General features: G+C 48.1%; 1 protein-coding gene across 6 annotated transcripts in view; it reads right to left on the bottom strand.

The window, feature by feature from the left end:
- The window catches only part of NUP214 (nucleoporin 214), an 81,121-nt gene that overhangs the window by 3,309 nt on the left and 65,595 nt on the right, over nt 1-12,217 (bottom strand). For 4 of the 6 annotated variants that reach the window (XM_053373347.1, XM_053373343.1, XM_053373346.1 and 1 more), the window contains 4 exons: nt 11,346-11,502; nt 7,451-7,603; nt 1,421-1,592; nt 380-522 (listed from right to left, as the gene is read on the bottom strand). In XM_053373347.1, the coding sequence (XP_053229322.1) occupies nt 380-522; nt 1,421-1,592; nt 7,451-7,603; nt 11,346-11,502 (625 nt within the window). The remainder of the gene's footprint in view (nt 1-379; nt 523-1,420; nt 1,593-7,450; nt 7,604-11,345; nt 11,503-12,217) is intronic. The other 2 variants (XM_053373345.1, XM_053373348.1) reach the window with 2 other exon arrangements.

Raw genomic sequence — 12,217 nt, 5'->3', positions numbered from 1 at the left:
CTCTCCAACAGAGAGCCAGTGTGGTGTGGCCAGTTAAAAGTGTTGGACTAGGGTTTAAATCCACGCTCGGCCACAAAGTTCACTGGGTGTGACCTTGAGCCAGTCATTGCCTCTCAGCCTAACCTACCTCACAGGGTTGTTGTGAGTGGTTGAATGAGGGAGAGATACCATGTACACCACCCTGAGCAACTTGGAGAGAAAGGTGGGACATAAATGCAATAAAAAAATTAAAAAGCAACCCCTGCTCCCCGTTAAGATACGATTAAGCTTGGTTTGCATCTGAAATCCAGCCTCTAACAGGTTATGACAAAGTGCTGAAGCTCCCTATGCTCCCACTTCTCCAAACTCCCTTCTATTTAGGGTCAAGAACAGCTCATACCTCCTCCTCCACTCGACCCGAAACCGGAGAAGCCAGTGCCTTGTGTGCCAAAACCCGTAGGCTGCTGAGAGAGCGATCCAAAGGTAGGGGTGTTCTGGCTTGCCAGCGTTCCGAATGACACTGTGTTGGCTGTGCCGCCAAACCTGTGGAACATAGAGCAGGAGCAAGCAGTGGGTTAAAGAGAGTGTGGCTTTTAAAAAAGATAAGTGAAGCAAAAGGAGCTAGATGAAGGCAGAAATCCACAATCAGCCAACCTGGCTGCTGTGAATGGCAAGGGAGGGCATGTTGGTACTGCTGCCTGGATTGGTGTTCTTCCTCGATAGGGTCTTCCCAATGGTGGCTCCCCGTTGGTGGAATGCCCTCCTTGGTGAGGTGCACCTGCCTTCCTTTTATTAACAGAGCCACCCACCTGCCAATCAACTGACATCGCAATGACATTAGGCAATGGGGTGCTTTGAAGTCCCCACAATGAGGACTTCAAAGCACTGTACAAGCCTGGTAAATAGAATAGCACAGTGTGTTGTAGTACCACTGATCAGCTGATGGTCAAGGTTTCAATGCACTAAGCAGGGGCTCCCTGGGTTTGGCTCTTTGCAAGCCCCAAAGATCAGCTGGCAGCAACAGCCCCATGCAGCTTGAAGTAAGCTGATAGGCACTGCTTGACTTCCAATCCCAGCTCACTTTGCTATCACAGTTCTCCATGGGGAACTCTGTAGTGCAGCCAATCCTAACCAGCTTGGTGATTTGCAATGAAAGCAAGCTTCCCTGGCTTTAAGGTTCCTGACTGCACAAAGGCAGCTGTCCCTTGCACAGGTGGGTGGGATTTGGGGGGAATTGTATAATTCATTGCTGTTACCTGCCCCAGCACCTTCTGGCAAAGGGTAAGTAAGAAATCTGATTAAAGAAATCAATATAATGAAATGTAGTGAAATGAAGGGTGGCAGAATATTTATTCAAACGAAGAAAGAAAAATGGGGCACCTGGATATCACTGCAACCCCCCCCCCCAAGACCCTGTTGTTTTGTTGCTGTTGTGGCTTACCCGAATCCTCCAGCGTTGGCGGCCGCCGTCCCCTCTCCGAAGACTTTGCCTCCCGTCGAGCCCAGAGGGCTTGCAAAGGCTGGGGCTGAACCGAATGCTGGCACCCCTCCGAACCCGGGGGAGCCCCCAAAAGTGGGAGGGCTGCCGAACACAGGAGCAGCTCCAAAGCCACCTGAGCAAACACAGAGGCAAACAAAGAAAAGAAAAGAAAAGGGAAAGGGACATACACAAGCAAAAGAATAAATAAAAAGTCAAAATAACAGAGAGAGAGAGAGAGAGAGAGAGAGAGAGAGAGAGAGAGAGGGAGAAAGGCAGGGCAAGAAGAGCAAAGAAAGAAGAAATCAGAGTTAGGCCATTTCTCAGTGCAGAAGCCCCACAGACCTCAACTTGCGGGGGAGAGGGGCTTTATTTGTGCTGCAGAAGCAATGGGGCCCTGACACACTTTCAAAGGCCCCCATTTCATCCTAGAAAACATGAAGTCAGTAAATATTACAAAATACCCTCTGCCCTCCTTTTTTAAGGTGCAACTAAAAAAAGGAAATTGGGGGGGGGGGGACGACAATAGTCTGATGAGTCCTCTCTGGTTTTGGCCTCTTGGGCAAAGCAAAGAATGTAGATCAGGCTCAACACCTTTTTGGATGCCAGAACTCACGATTTTGAACTCTCTCTGTGTGTGTGTTGTGTGTGTCTGTCTGTGTGTGTGTGTGTGTGTGTGTGTGTGTGTGTGTGAGAGAGAGAGAGAGAGAGAGAGAGAGAGAGAGAGAGAGAAGCATTGCTTAATTCAAGAGGCAAAAGTGGGAATGGGGTGGGGGTGGGGAAGCAGAAAGGAACAGCTTTAGGCAGAGGAAGGCCTTAGCTAGCGTTTTCCTCTTTTTCTTTTAGAGTTGCAGTCTATGTCTGCAAAGGAGAAGTGCTCTATCATATTTACAGCACTGCATTCTCCCCAACTTCCCATCTAAGGGGAACCTCGACCTCCTGCTGGCCTTCATTCGAGAGTCCGGATGTCCCTGAGAACTGCAAATCGGCAACCATCACCCCAACTCTCCACCCCCCCCAAGAATGCACCAAAAAGAGAGAGAGAGAGACAGAGAGAAAGAGAGAGAAGGGGGGTTTGGGGATGGGGGAGTTTGTCATTAAGAGCTGCCTTCTTCACCCTCCGTACAGCACTTACTGCAAAAGGGGTGGCTAGATTCTGCAGGCATGTCCTTAAGAAGAAAAACCTTGGACATGAATTAAAAGAAAAACAGGCCAAGAACGCCCGCTCTAGAGCGCCTGCATGAAAAAGCAGCAGTTGCTGCTGCCGCCAGCAGCAGCAGCTCTCAGCAAAAGAAGGGGGAAAGGAGGGGGGAAGCTATAGCAGTTGCTAAGGTAGCTGTTTTCTGATGTCGCCAGCAAAACTGCAACCATTTCAGCACAGCGGTGTGTTGCACCCTAGAGGCAAGCTATCCACACACCCCTGACCTGCCACAAGCAGACCAGGAGGAAAGCAAGACATTCCCAAGTCTATGATGCCATTTCCTGTTGCCCCACTTTCATTTTAACTGATGCCAAGCTTGCTTTATTTATTTATTTATTTATTTATTTATTTATTTATTTATCAGTGTTTGCACATTACTTTTCCATTCCAGCCCCTTAAAAAGGCTCCTGCAGCAGCCTGTATCTGTGAAATCAACTGAAAACAAGGCTGGCTTACAAGCTTAAAAAGAAAGAAAGAAAAGAAACACATGACAAACGAGGAAAATGGGACAAGAAGGGAAGAGGAAAAAAGCAAATCTGGGCACCCGTTCTTAAACAGCCATTCTTATAAGGACCGGCTGGCTTGATGGAGCTGGTATTCTGGCAGAGCTGATGGGATGAGCCCTGCTTCCCATCTCTCCTACTGAGGCAGCCTAATGGGAATGACTGGTGACAGCTGAGGGAGGGGGGTCTTTATCCCCCCCCCAAAAGGTTATTTTCTGAGCTGCTTTTCAGGGCTATGCTTTCACAAAGAAACGTACGTAAAAAAGGAGACACTAGGTGTATGGGAAATAAAAAGTATTCAAGGTCTGCTTGAAAGTCTGCTTGCAGCATCTCTCATACAGCCAGTAACATCTCGGCCCTTTCCTAGGAGTGCAAAAAAGTGCTTGGGCGCCGGGGCACGATTCACCATCTTTTGAGCCTCTCCTGTAAAAACAAACTCACGGCTCACACGGGAAGTGTGTGACACTGAGCCAAGAAATGAACCAATTTGTTTGCCTTCAGCTCACCAACATGACAGCAGGTACAAATCTGGCTAGTGGGAAGGAATGTGTGATGGAGCCTTTCTGGTGGTGGCCTCTTCACCTATGTAACTTCCTTCTCTGCGAGATACATTTGTTTCCACCCCCATTTTCTTTTAGACACTCCTTTTCCAATTCACCTTTGGTTAGGAAGCTGGGGGGGCTTTAGAACACCCTCCCTATTTTCAGCATGATGGCATCTGATGACACAGGCTGACTTGACAGTCGGTGGGGATGGGTGCCGTTTTTGTGTGTTTATGCTCCTCTTTTTTTAGCTTTTGGAAATTTCCAACTCTGTGTGGTTTTGAAGACCAGAGCCGAAATGCTGTTATTTAATTGTGTTTTGTGTTACAATTTTTACTTATTTATCTGAAACCCCCTTCAAAATGGTCTTGGTCCTGCAAAACAGCATAAAATAATAATATTCTAAAGTAAAGGAGGAAAGCCAAAGAAAGCAGCCCTGTTGGGTCAGACCAAAGGCCCATAATCACAGGGGTGGGTAACATCAGGTCTGGGGGACAAATGTAGCCCCTCCAAGGGCTCCCCTGCCTAGTCCTTGGGACTCTCCACAGACAACACACACGACCCCACTTTGCACCTTCCTTGGCCAAAATGTGCCCTTGAACTCTGACAATGCCTTTTGCTTGCTTGGATGGAGAACAGCAAGTGGATGTGAGAAGAAACCAGCCTACAGGGACAAATGTCCCTGTAAAGGGACAATTGATAATCATTGCTCCGCCCACTATTGCCTCTGGACCTCTCCAGCACCAGCATACAGCCCTTGGGCTTAGAAAGTGTCCATACCCCATGCCAATCCAGTCCAAAACTCCGTTTTCCCACATAGTGGGCTGCCAAATGCATCCTGGAGGCCCATAAGTAGGATGGGAAAACCAAAGCCCACTCCTCCATTGTCTGCCCCCTAGCATGCTAACAACGTGGACAAACTTTGCCCTCCTTCATGAATTTCTCCACTGCCCATTAAAGACCACCAAGACAGCTCGTGGCAGAAAATTCCACACATTAAATTCTGCATTGTCCAAAGAATTAATTTCTTTAGTCTGTCCTGAATCTACTGTCTAACAACTTGAGTTTGAGTATTACAGAAAAAGGAAGTGGGGAATCCTATATCCCCCCCCACCTCCACACCATGAATAATTTGATATGCCTCTATTGTACCTATGCATCAAGTGTAGGTATGATGGAACAGTGGTGAGAAACCAGTGGCCCTTCAGATATGGCTGGACAACAACTCCCGTCATTCCTGACCACTGTGCCCTGCTGGCTGGGGCTGATGGAAGCTGGAGTCCAATGACATCTGGAGGGCCACAGGTTCCCCATCCTTGGGATAGAAGCTGGCGGAGGGATTCAATTAAAAGAAAGCAACACCCAACCTCTAAGTCCCCTCTTAGGAAAGGTGCCACTTATGATAATTCTGGCTGACCTGCTCTTTTTTGACCTAAAAAACCCATATCTGCACACTGGCTCTGTTCACAGGTGATGCATGACAAGTCAGAACAAGGTGTTGCCTTATTGGGAACAAGAGGCATGCTTCTGCAGAGTTGTCTGATCACTCCTCACTTTGCTCTTACCCTGGCATGAGACAGGAGAAACAAGTCAGGAAGCCACAACTAAGACTGGCTTCCTGTAACATCCAAAGCTGAGGCTGGGGTTTGCTTTTCCCAATCAAGGTAGGATTTGAAAGCAAACGAAGAACCATGGTTGAAGGCTGTGGCTTGTGATTCTGACTTGCCAGGGGAAAACAAACCACACAGGTTTGTCATAGGAAGCCAAGCTTAACTGTGTCCTCTCGTTATGCTTCTCCTGCTTGCACCAGAGGGAGCAGCCAAGTGAGTGCAACCAGGCTGGGCAGGGTTCACTTCCTGCTAAACCATGGTTTACTGGAGCACACAAGCATCACCTGCATTTCAACTAAGGCTGCCCTGCAGATGTACATAGAGGAATCATACTGGCTACTCCTATTTTCTGTCCATTTGCCAATAATCCCTGGCATGGAATTAACTCCCCTCCCCCAGTCTTCCATGCAGCTCAGTTTTTTACTGTTTTACGTGTACACTTTTCAACGCACACTTCCATCTTATTAACAGGCTGCCTGTCTGCTATAAGAAATGACTACCAATATAGCTCCTTGCTGTTTTTCACTGGAGGTGCATTTTAATACCCAGGGTGAAATTCCAGTCCCAACCAATGTAACAGATACTACCCGGTTGTAAACACAACTGTCTGGGGGGGAAAAGAGAGAGCTGCAGCTGAATTATTTAGCGGAGATTAGAGATCCTGTGACACTTTTGTCCATGAGCCATTGGGTTTTACCCATGTCCTCCAAGTTTCGTGGGAACCAATGCATGTATTGCAAGTTAAGAACATAAGAAGAGCCTGGTTGCTGCACCAGGCCATAAGTCTAGCTGGCCCAATATCCTGTTCTCACTGTGGCCAACCAGATGCCCCAGTGAGAAGCTTGCAAGCAAGACTTGAGTGCAATACTGCTCTCCCCTCTTGCAATTCTCAGCAACTAGTATTCAGAGTCAAGCTGCCTCCGATAGCACTATATATCATGTTCTACCGTAAGGGGACCTGCGGCATGCAAAGCAGGTGCTCAGCCACTGAGCTGTGGTCATTTCCTTTCTGCCATCCACCAGTACCAGTGGCACAGGGAACCAGCACCTGATCTACAGAGCTCCTGGTCTGAACTGCAGAGCACCCTGATATGAATTTAAGAAGAGCCTGGCGGCTGGATCAGGCCAAAGGCCCATCTAAATTCACCATGCTATTCTCACAGTGGTCAACCAGATGACCCAAAAGGAAGCCTGACAGCAGGACATAAGCACAACCATTAAAAGTCACAACATGAAAGGGTCACCCATCCTTTTGTACCCTGTGGTAACACTAATATAGTATTGAGGGCACCATCCTCAATGGTTGCTTCTCCCCACCCTCCTCTTGGGTCAGTTCACTACATATCTGGAGAAATATGTGATCTACAATTTGATGACAACAGTGGTGGGGAAAGACCCATAAAAAGAAGACCACCTGTTTTACCATAATCAACACTTGTGTACATGGTTGCCTCCTCCCTCCCTCTGTGCATGTGTCTGACTCCACTTTCTCCCCTGACTCCTGCAGCACCCCGCTTTCTTTCCCCTCACTGCCTCTCAGTTGTTCTCTTTTCCTCTCAACACGCTCCGGAATCACACCCTTTGCACCTCCTGGCTGCACAGTTTTTTGTTCGGCAGCCAATCTGAGCCTTGAAAAGAAGAAAGAAGTGAAAAGCGGAAGGGAGAACAGGAGAGCATCAGAAGTGTCTGGCTGCTGTATCAGGCAAGTGGCTCATCTTGCCCTTTATCAGGTTCCCACAAGGCCCAACTGGAAGCCACAAGGGAAAATCCACAAGAAAACTCAAAGCCAATGTCCCCTACGTGGTGATGTGTAAGTTGGCCTAGAACGCAAGATCTGATGTAACTGTTGTTCAAAAGGCAGGAGGATCTTCCCCATGCTAGAAGAACAAGTTCTCCCCATTTCTCCCTATAGTGGGGAAAGCTTGGTTGTAGAGCATCCACTCTACATGCAGAAGGTCCCAGGTTCAATCCCTAGCATCTCTAGGTAGAGCTGGGAATGTCCCCTGCCTGAAACCCTGGGAGAAGGGCCATTTCTGCCAGTCAGCACTGACTCTACTGGGGCAGATGGACCAAAGGGTCTGACTTGGCAGAAGGCAGCTTCCTATGTTCAGAAGAAGAAACAATAGACAAACTAATACCTGCTTTAGTCGGGCTGGAGAACCCAAAGCCTTGAGATGCCACGCTCCCTCCACCAGAGCTGAATGTGCCCATCGGCTTCTGCTCGCCAAAGGAGGCGGTGGTGCCAAATCCAAAGGTCTTGGCACCGCTGTTTCCAAAAAGGCTTGACGTATCTGGGGCAGGGAGAAACGAGAGTCTTTTCTTACATACCAGAAAAAGGCCCACCTCCCCCAAAAAGTGCCCAAAGCCCAATGGGGGGGGAGACACAATGAGGATCAGGGGTTTAAGGTGGCACATGTCACCGCTTGCCTATGGTGAGAAAGAATCGGCAACAGATGAACAGCATCTTTTCTGGAAATGGAAAGACTCCCCCCCCCCCTTTTCATTGAACTTCAGGACCATTAGACTTATTATCTGAACTGCTACTGCTGCTATACCACATGCACACATATACACTCCCTGAGAAGATTGTATGGGATTCTCTTCCGGGTCAAATAAGCTAGACACACTGGGTTGTTTTTCCTCCCCTCTGCACTATTTGGCTTTCTGGGCTCCCTCAAGCCATCTGCTTTTCAGAAGAGGTTGACCATCTGAACCAGCAACAACCAGTCTTGAATCAAAGAAGTGATGTCTGCAGGGGGGGGGGGGGCTTTGTATCAAACTGCCCATCTTAAAATGTGAATACTGAGCGTCATGACACCACAGAAAAGGGAGGGGTGACTCCTCTATGAAGAGCAGGAGAAAAGATTTTAAATGACAACCATCTACTGATAGCCATCAATGTAAAATTTACCACCTTATCATGCTAGGAATCAAAGTCACATGTAATAAGCAGCAAAATATTATAACAGAGAAATACAGTAAGCCTGCAACTTACATGGGGGTTATGTTCTGGGGATCATCAGTTAAGGGCTGATGGGAGTTGGAGCCCCATAGGCTTCCAGCCTGTTGGGTTAAGGCTGTAACCCAAACCACTTTTCCACCAGGTTGCGGTTTCTGCTGTCTCTTCTCATTCTGCCTGCCAAAAGTGTGGACAGGCAGGAAGTAGGCTGGATACTGGAACCCCTGCCAGCAGCTGTCTACAGGAAGCCCTGAAGCAGAGGGTTTTGGGAGCAGCCCCACTGCTATCACTAGAAGGCCCAATTGGGCCTGTCTCCCTGATGGGTTGAGCAAAAGGGCTACAGATGCAGCCCCCCCCCCCATTATGGATTCAGGACACCAATGCTACTTGTCCCTGCATTTTCAGCAAATGCAGTGAGACAGATGCATTATAATGTGCACAAAGAGAGAGTATAAAGCCTTTCTTCTCAAAGTGCCTCTACATGTCTAGTTATGGCTCACAGAAGTGAAAGCCTCACTGATCTTCAGAATCAGAATCATCTTGCAAACCTCAGGGCCCAGGAAAGTTCAAAGGAGTTCTAGTGTTGTGAGTGTGTGGAAACTTCTCTTTACCACTCAAGGATAAGGCACATGTGTATGTTTCTAGACCTCTTTGTCCTTAAGATTTAGGGGATTGGGCTCAAGACTGCAGCTTCTTTCTGAACCCAGCCCCCTTTATTGTGTGTGTGTGTGTGTGTGTATGTGTAAGGTTGTGTGTGTGTGTGTGTGTGTGTGTGTGTGAGAGAGAGAGAGAGAGAGAGAGAGAGAGAGAGAGTATATATGGATTATTCACTACATTAATTTGGATTAGAAAACTTATCAGAGTGACACTATTATTATTATTATTATTATTATTATTATTATTATTATTATTATTATTATGTAAGAATATTAACAAACCATCAACTCATAAGAAAAATATATTGGTGGTGTAAAAAATAATTACATTATACAATCGGGGTACCGACTTGCCCCCCGCATTGAGGGGGCATGGCAGTGCATGACATCATACGCCCCTTTGCACGACCTGCCCCTGCCCGCCTGGCAGCAGCACGGTATAACATACGCAGAGGGCGATTTCCCCTCTCCACACGTCCCGGCCCCACCTAGCACATGAGTGCTCTCCCGGTGGCGGCGGGTGGCAGGGAATGGCGGCCTGCTCAACACTGGTGGGGCCCAACCCCCTGCGCACAAATACTGAGGAGAATAAAGCCCTTTCTACCCCTATAGTTGGCTGATCATAATGCAGAAAGGAATGACTGCTGAATCAAATTAATGTCCTAAGAGTGCTCAGTGGCAGAAAAGCATTTTCAGCAGGTGACAAAATGTCAAAACTGTAAGTACTCATCTCATTTCAATAGGAAAAAGGTTCCAAAATACTGACACCACTACATTAAAAAGCCTTAGTATGCACTGGAGCTAAATCAGGGAGGGGAATTTTTTTCAGACCAAGGGCTACTTTCCCTTCTGGACAACCTCCCTGGGGCCACATGGCAGGGCCAGTGGCAAGTGTGGGTGGAGCAACTAACGGCAATTCTGCCTTTGTACAGTAGGCTAGTTTCTACACAACTTCACATACACACACTCCTTTCTGTCCTCCATCAGGCAAGCAAGAGGCGTGATCAGAGTTCAAGGACACATTGCAGCCAGGCAAACACACTCAAGGAGGGTGTGAAGTAGGGTTGGGTTGGGTTGGGTTGGGGACTTGGGAGAGTTAAGAGTGCTGAGGGTTGTTAAGTGACCCTTCTTTCCCTCCTGGAGTGGTTTTTACAATCAATCTTTCTTCCCAGGGAACTCTGGGAACTGTAGCTCTGTGAGCTGGGACAGCAGTCTCCTAACAACTCTGACCACCCTGAACAAACTACAGTTCCCAGAATTCTTTGGGGGAAGCCATGACTGTTCAAAGTGGGACCATAGTGCTTTAAGTGTATGGTGAGAATGGGGCCTTTGGCAAAGACAGAAATGGAAACACAACTTAACACAAAAGTTAAAACACTTCTAAAAGGCCTGACAGGACCTATCTCACTTCCAGCAGGAGAGGGGCCCAGAGAAGGGCCTCCGGTGCAGAAATTCAATGCAAAAGCAGGTTTATGTGTGAAGAGACACCTAAGTGGTACATGGGTCCTAAGCTGCTTATAGGGACACTGAACTGAGCCCATGTGAACCAAGATTTGAAATCACAAACCCAGGAGCTCTGTAACTAATGGTTGACCGCCAAGCAGACTTGATCTCCCCACCACTGTCACTTCCAAAATCCATTCCCATCCCCACCCTGGGCTTTGTTGCTCCTGTGAAAGCCAAAAGATTCTGGTTGGCCTAGAAAAGGGGTCAGCAAAATTCTTCAGCAGGGGGCCAGTCCACTGTCCCTCAGACCTTGTGGGGGGCCGGACTATATTGGGGGTAGAATGATGCAAGAGCACCACGAGCCCCAGTGGCTGCTTACCTGTGTCTTGCGAGCGGCAGGGGCTGGTGGGGGCAAAGGGACGATGAGCAGCGTGTGAAAGGGCTCTGAAGAGGGGCTGCTTAAAATGGCAGCCACTCAAGTGCTACTGCTGCTGGCACCAACAAAGCCCAGCCCCCTTCCTTCTCTAGGCAGGGCAGGGAGAAGCCAGGAGGAGGGAGGGAGAGAGGAGGCACTGCCGCCGCCATGCGAGGGAAAGGGAGGGAGAGGAAAAGAACGCGCGCTGGCGATCTATGAGGTGATTCCTGGATCGTCCGCGGGCCAGATCCAGAAGGCAACTGGGCCTGATCCGGCCTGTGGACCTTAGTTTGCCAACCCATGGCCTAGAAATTAAGTCCCTGGTCCACACCAGTTGATCACTTGCTTCCTTGCTTCCACTGTCAATGCAAACAGATTCAATTCATAAAGTGCTCCACTGAGGGGGAAGTTCTACACGGCATAGGTCATTCACATAAGGTGATGCAGGTCTTCCAGCATTGGGGGGTGGGGAGAACACCCTGTGTGAATCAGCCAGTTCTGAAGAACAAAGATGGAGTGGCTATGACAATGAACACGCAAGACTTGGCAATACTTACTCTGGGTGGCCGAGGAACCAAATCCCCCACCAGTGGCGCTGAAAGGGTTCTTATTTGCTGCCTCATGGCTTGGCTTTCCTCCTAGGCCACTGAAGAAACCACCACCTCTCCCGCTGCTACTTCCAGACCCGAAGAGACCCCCGCCAGAAGAAGTCTGCTGTAAGGAGGAACAAAAAGTGGGGGAGAACTGTTTTCACTGGCTCGCAGGTACACAGGGGCCAGATTCCATGAGGACTAGAAGCATTCCTCAAGCACCCCTGCAGACTTGGGCTAGGATCCAAAAAGTGTTAGTGGGCTTGCAAATTCTCCGACTATATTTTAGATACAGTGGTACCTCTAGTTGCAAACATGATCCATCCTGGGGTGCCATTTGCACCCCAAAAAGTCTGCAACAAGAGAGGTGCTTCTGCACAAACGCGGAGCATGATAGAGTACTTCTGCGCATGTGCAAAGCACGCAGAACACTTCTGCACGTGTGGCAAAATCTGGAAGTTCCAGGTATGCCACGTTCACAACCCGAAAATCTGCAACATGAAGCAAACGCAACTAGAGGTATGACTGTACTTATATACCGCTTTTACATACAACAAATTTGGCGAAATGTATATAGCATGATTTTCAAAAGTTATTTGTTAAAGTAGACTACAATTAAAGGAAAAGAAAGTCACAATTATTATTTTTTAAATCCCAACAGCAACAGAGGAAGATAAAACACAAACCCATGCATGCATGCACATAAAAACATCCCTGAAAAGTTTTGACATCTTATTTAAAAGGGTCAATCTCTAGGACTGACTGTCCTGAAGCTGGAAACAGATTCCAGGGTTTAGGTACCACCACCAAAGAGTTACTGCTTGGCATTATCTGCTAAC

This window comes from Podarcis raffonei, chromosome Z (assembly GCF_027172205.1).
Source record: "Podarcis raffonei isolate rPodRaf1 chromosome Z, rPodRaf1.pri, whole genome shotgun sequence".
Lineage (NCBI taxonomy): Eukaryota > Metazoa > Chordata > Lepidosauria > Squamata > Lacertidae > Podarcis > Podarcis raffonei.
Note: the sequence above shows the minus strand (reverse complement) of the source record. Positions and strands in the feature narration are given on the sequence as shown.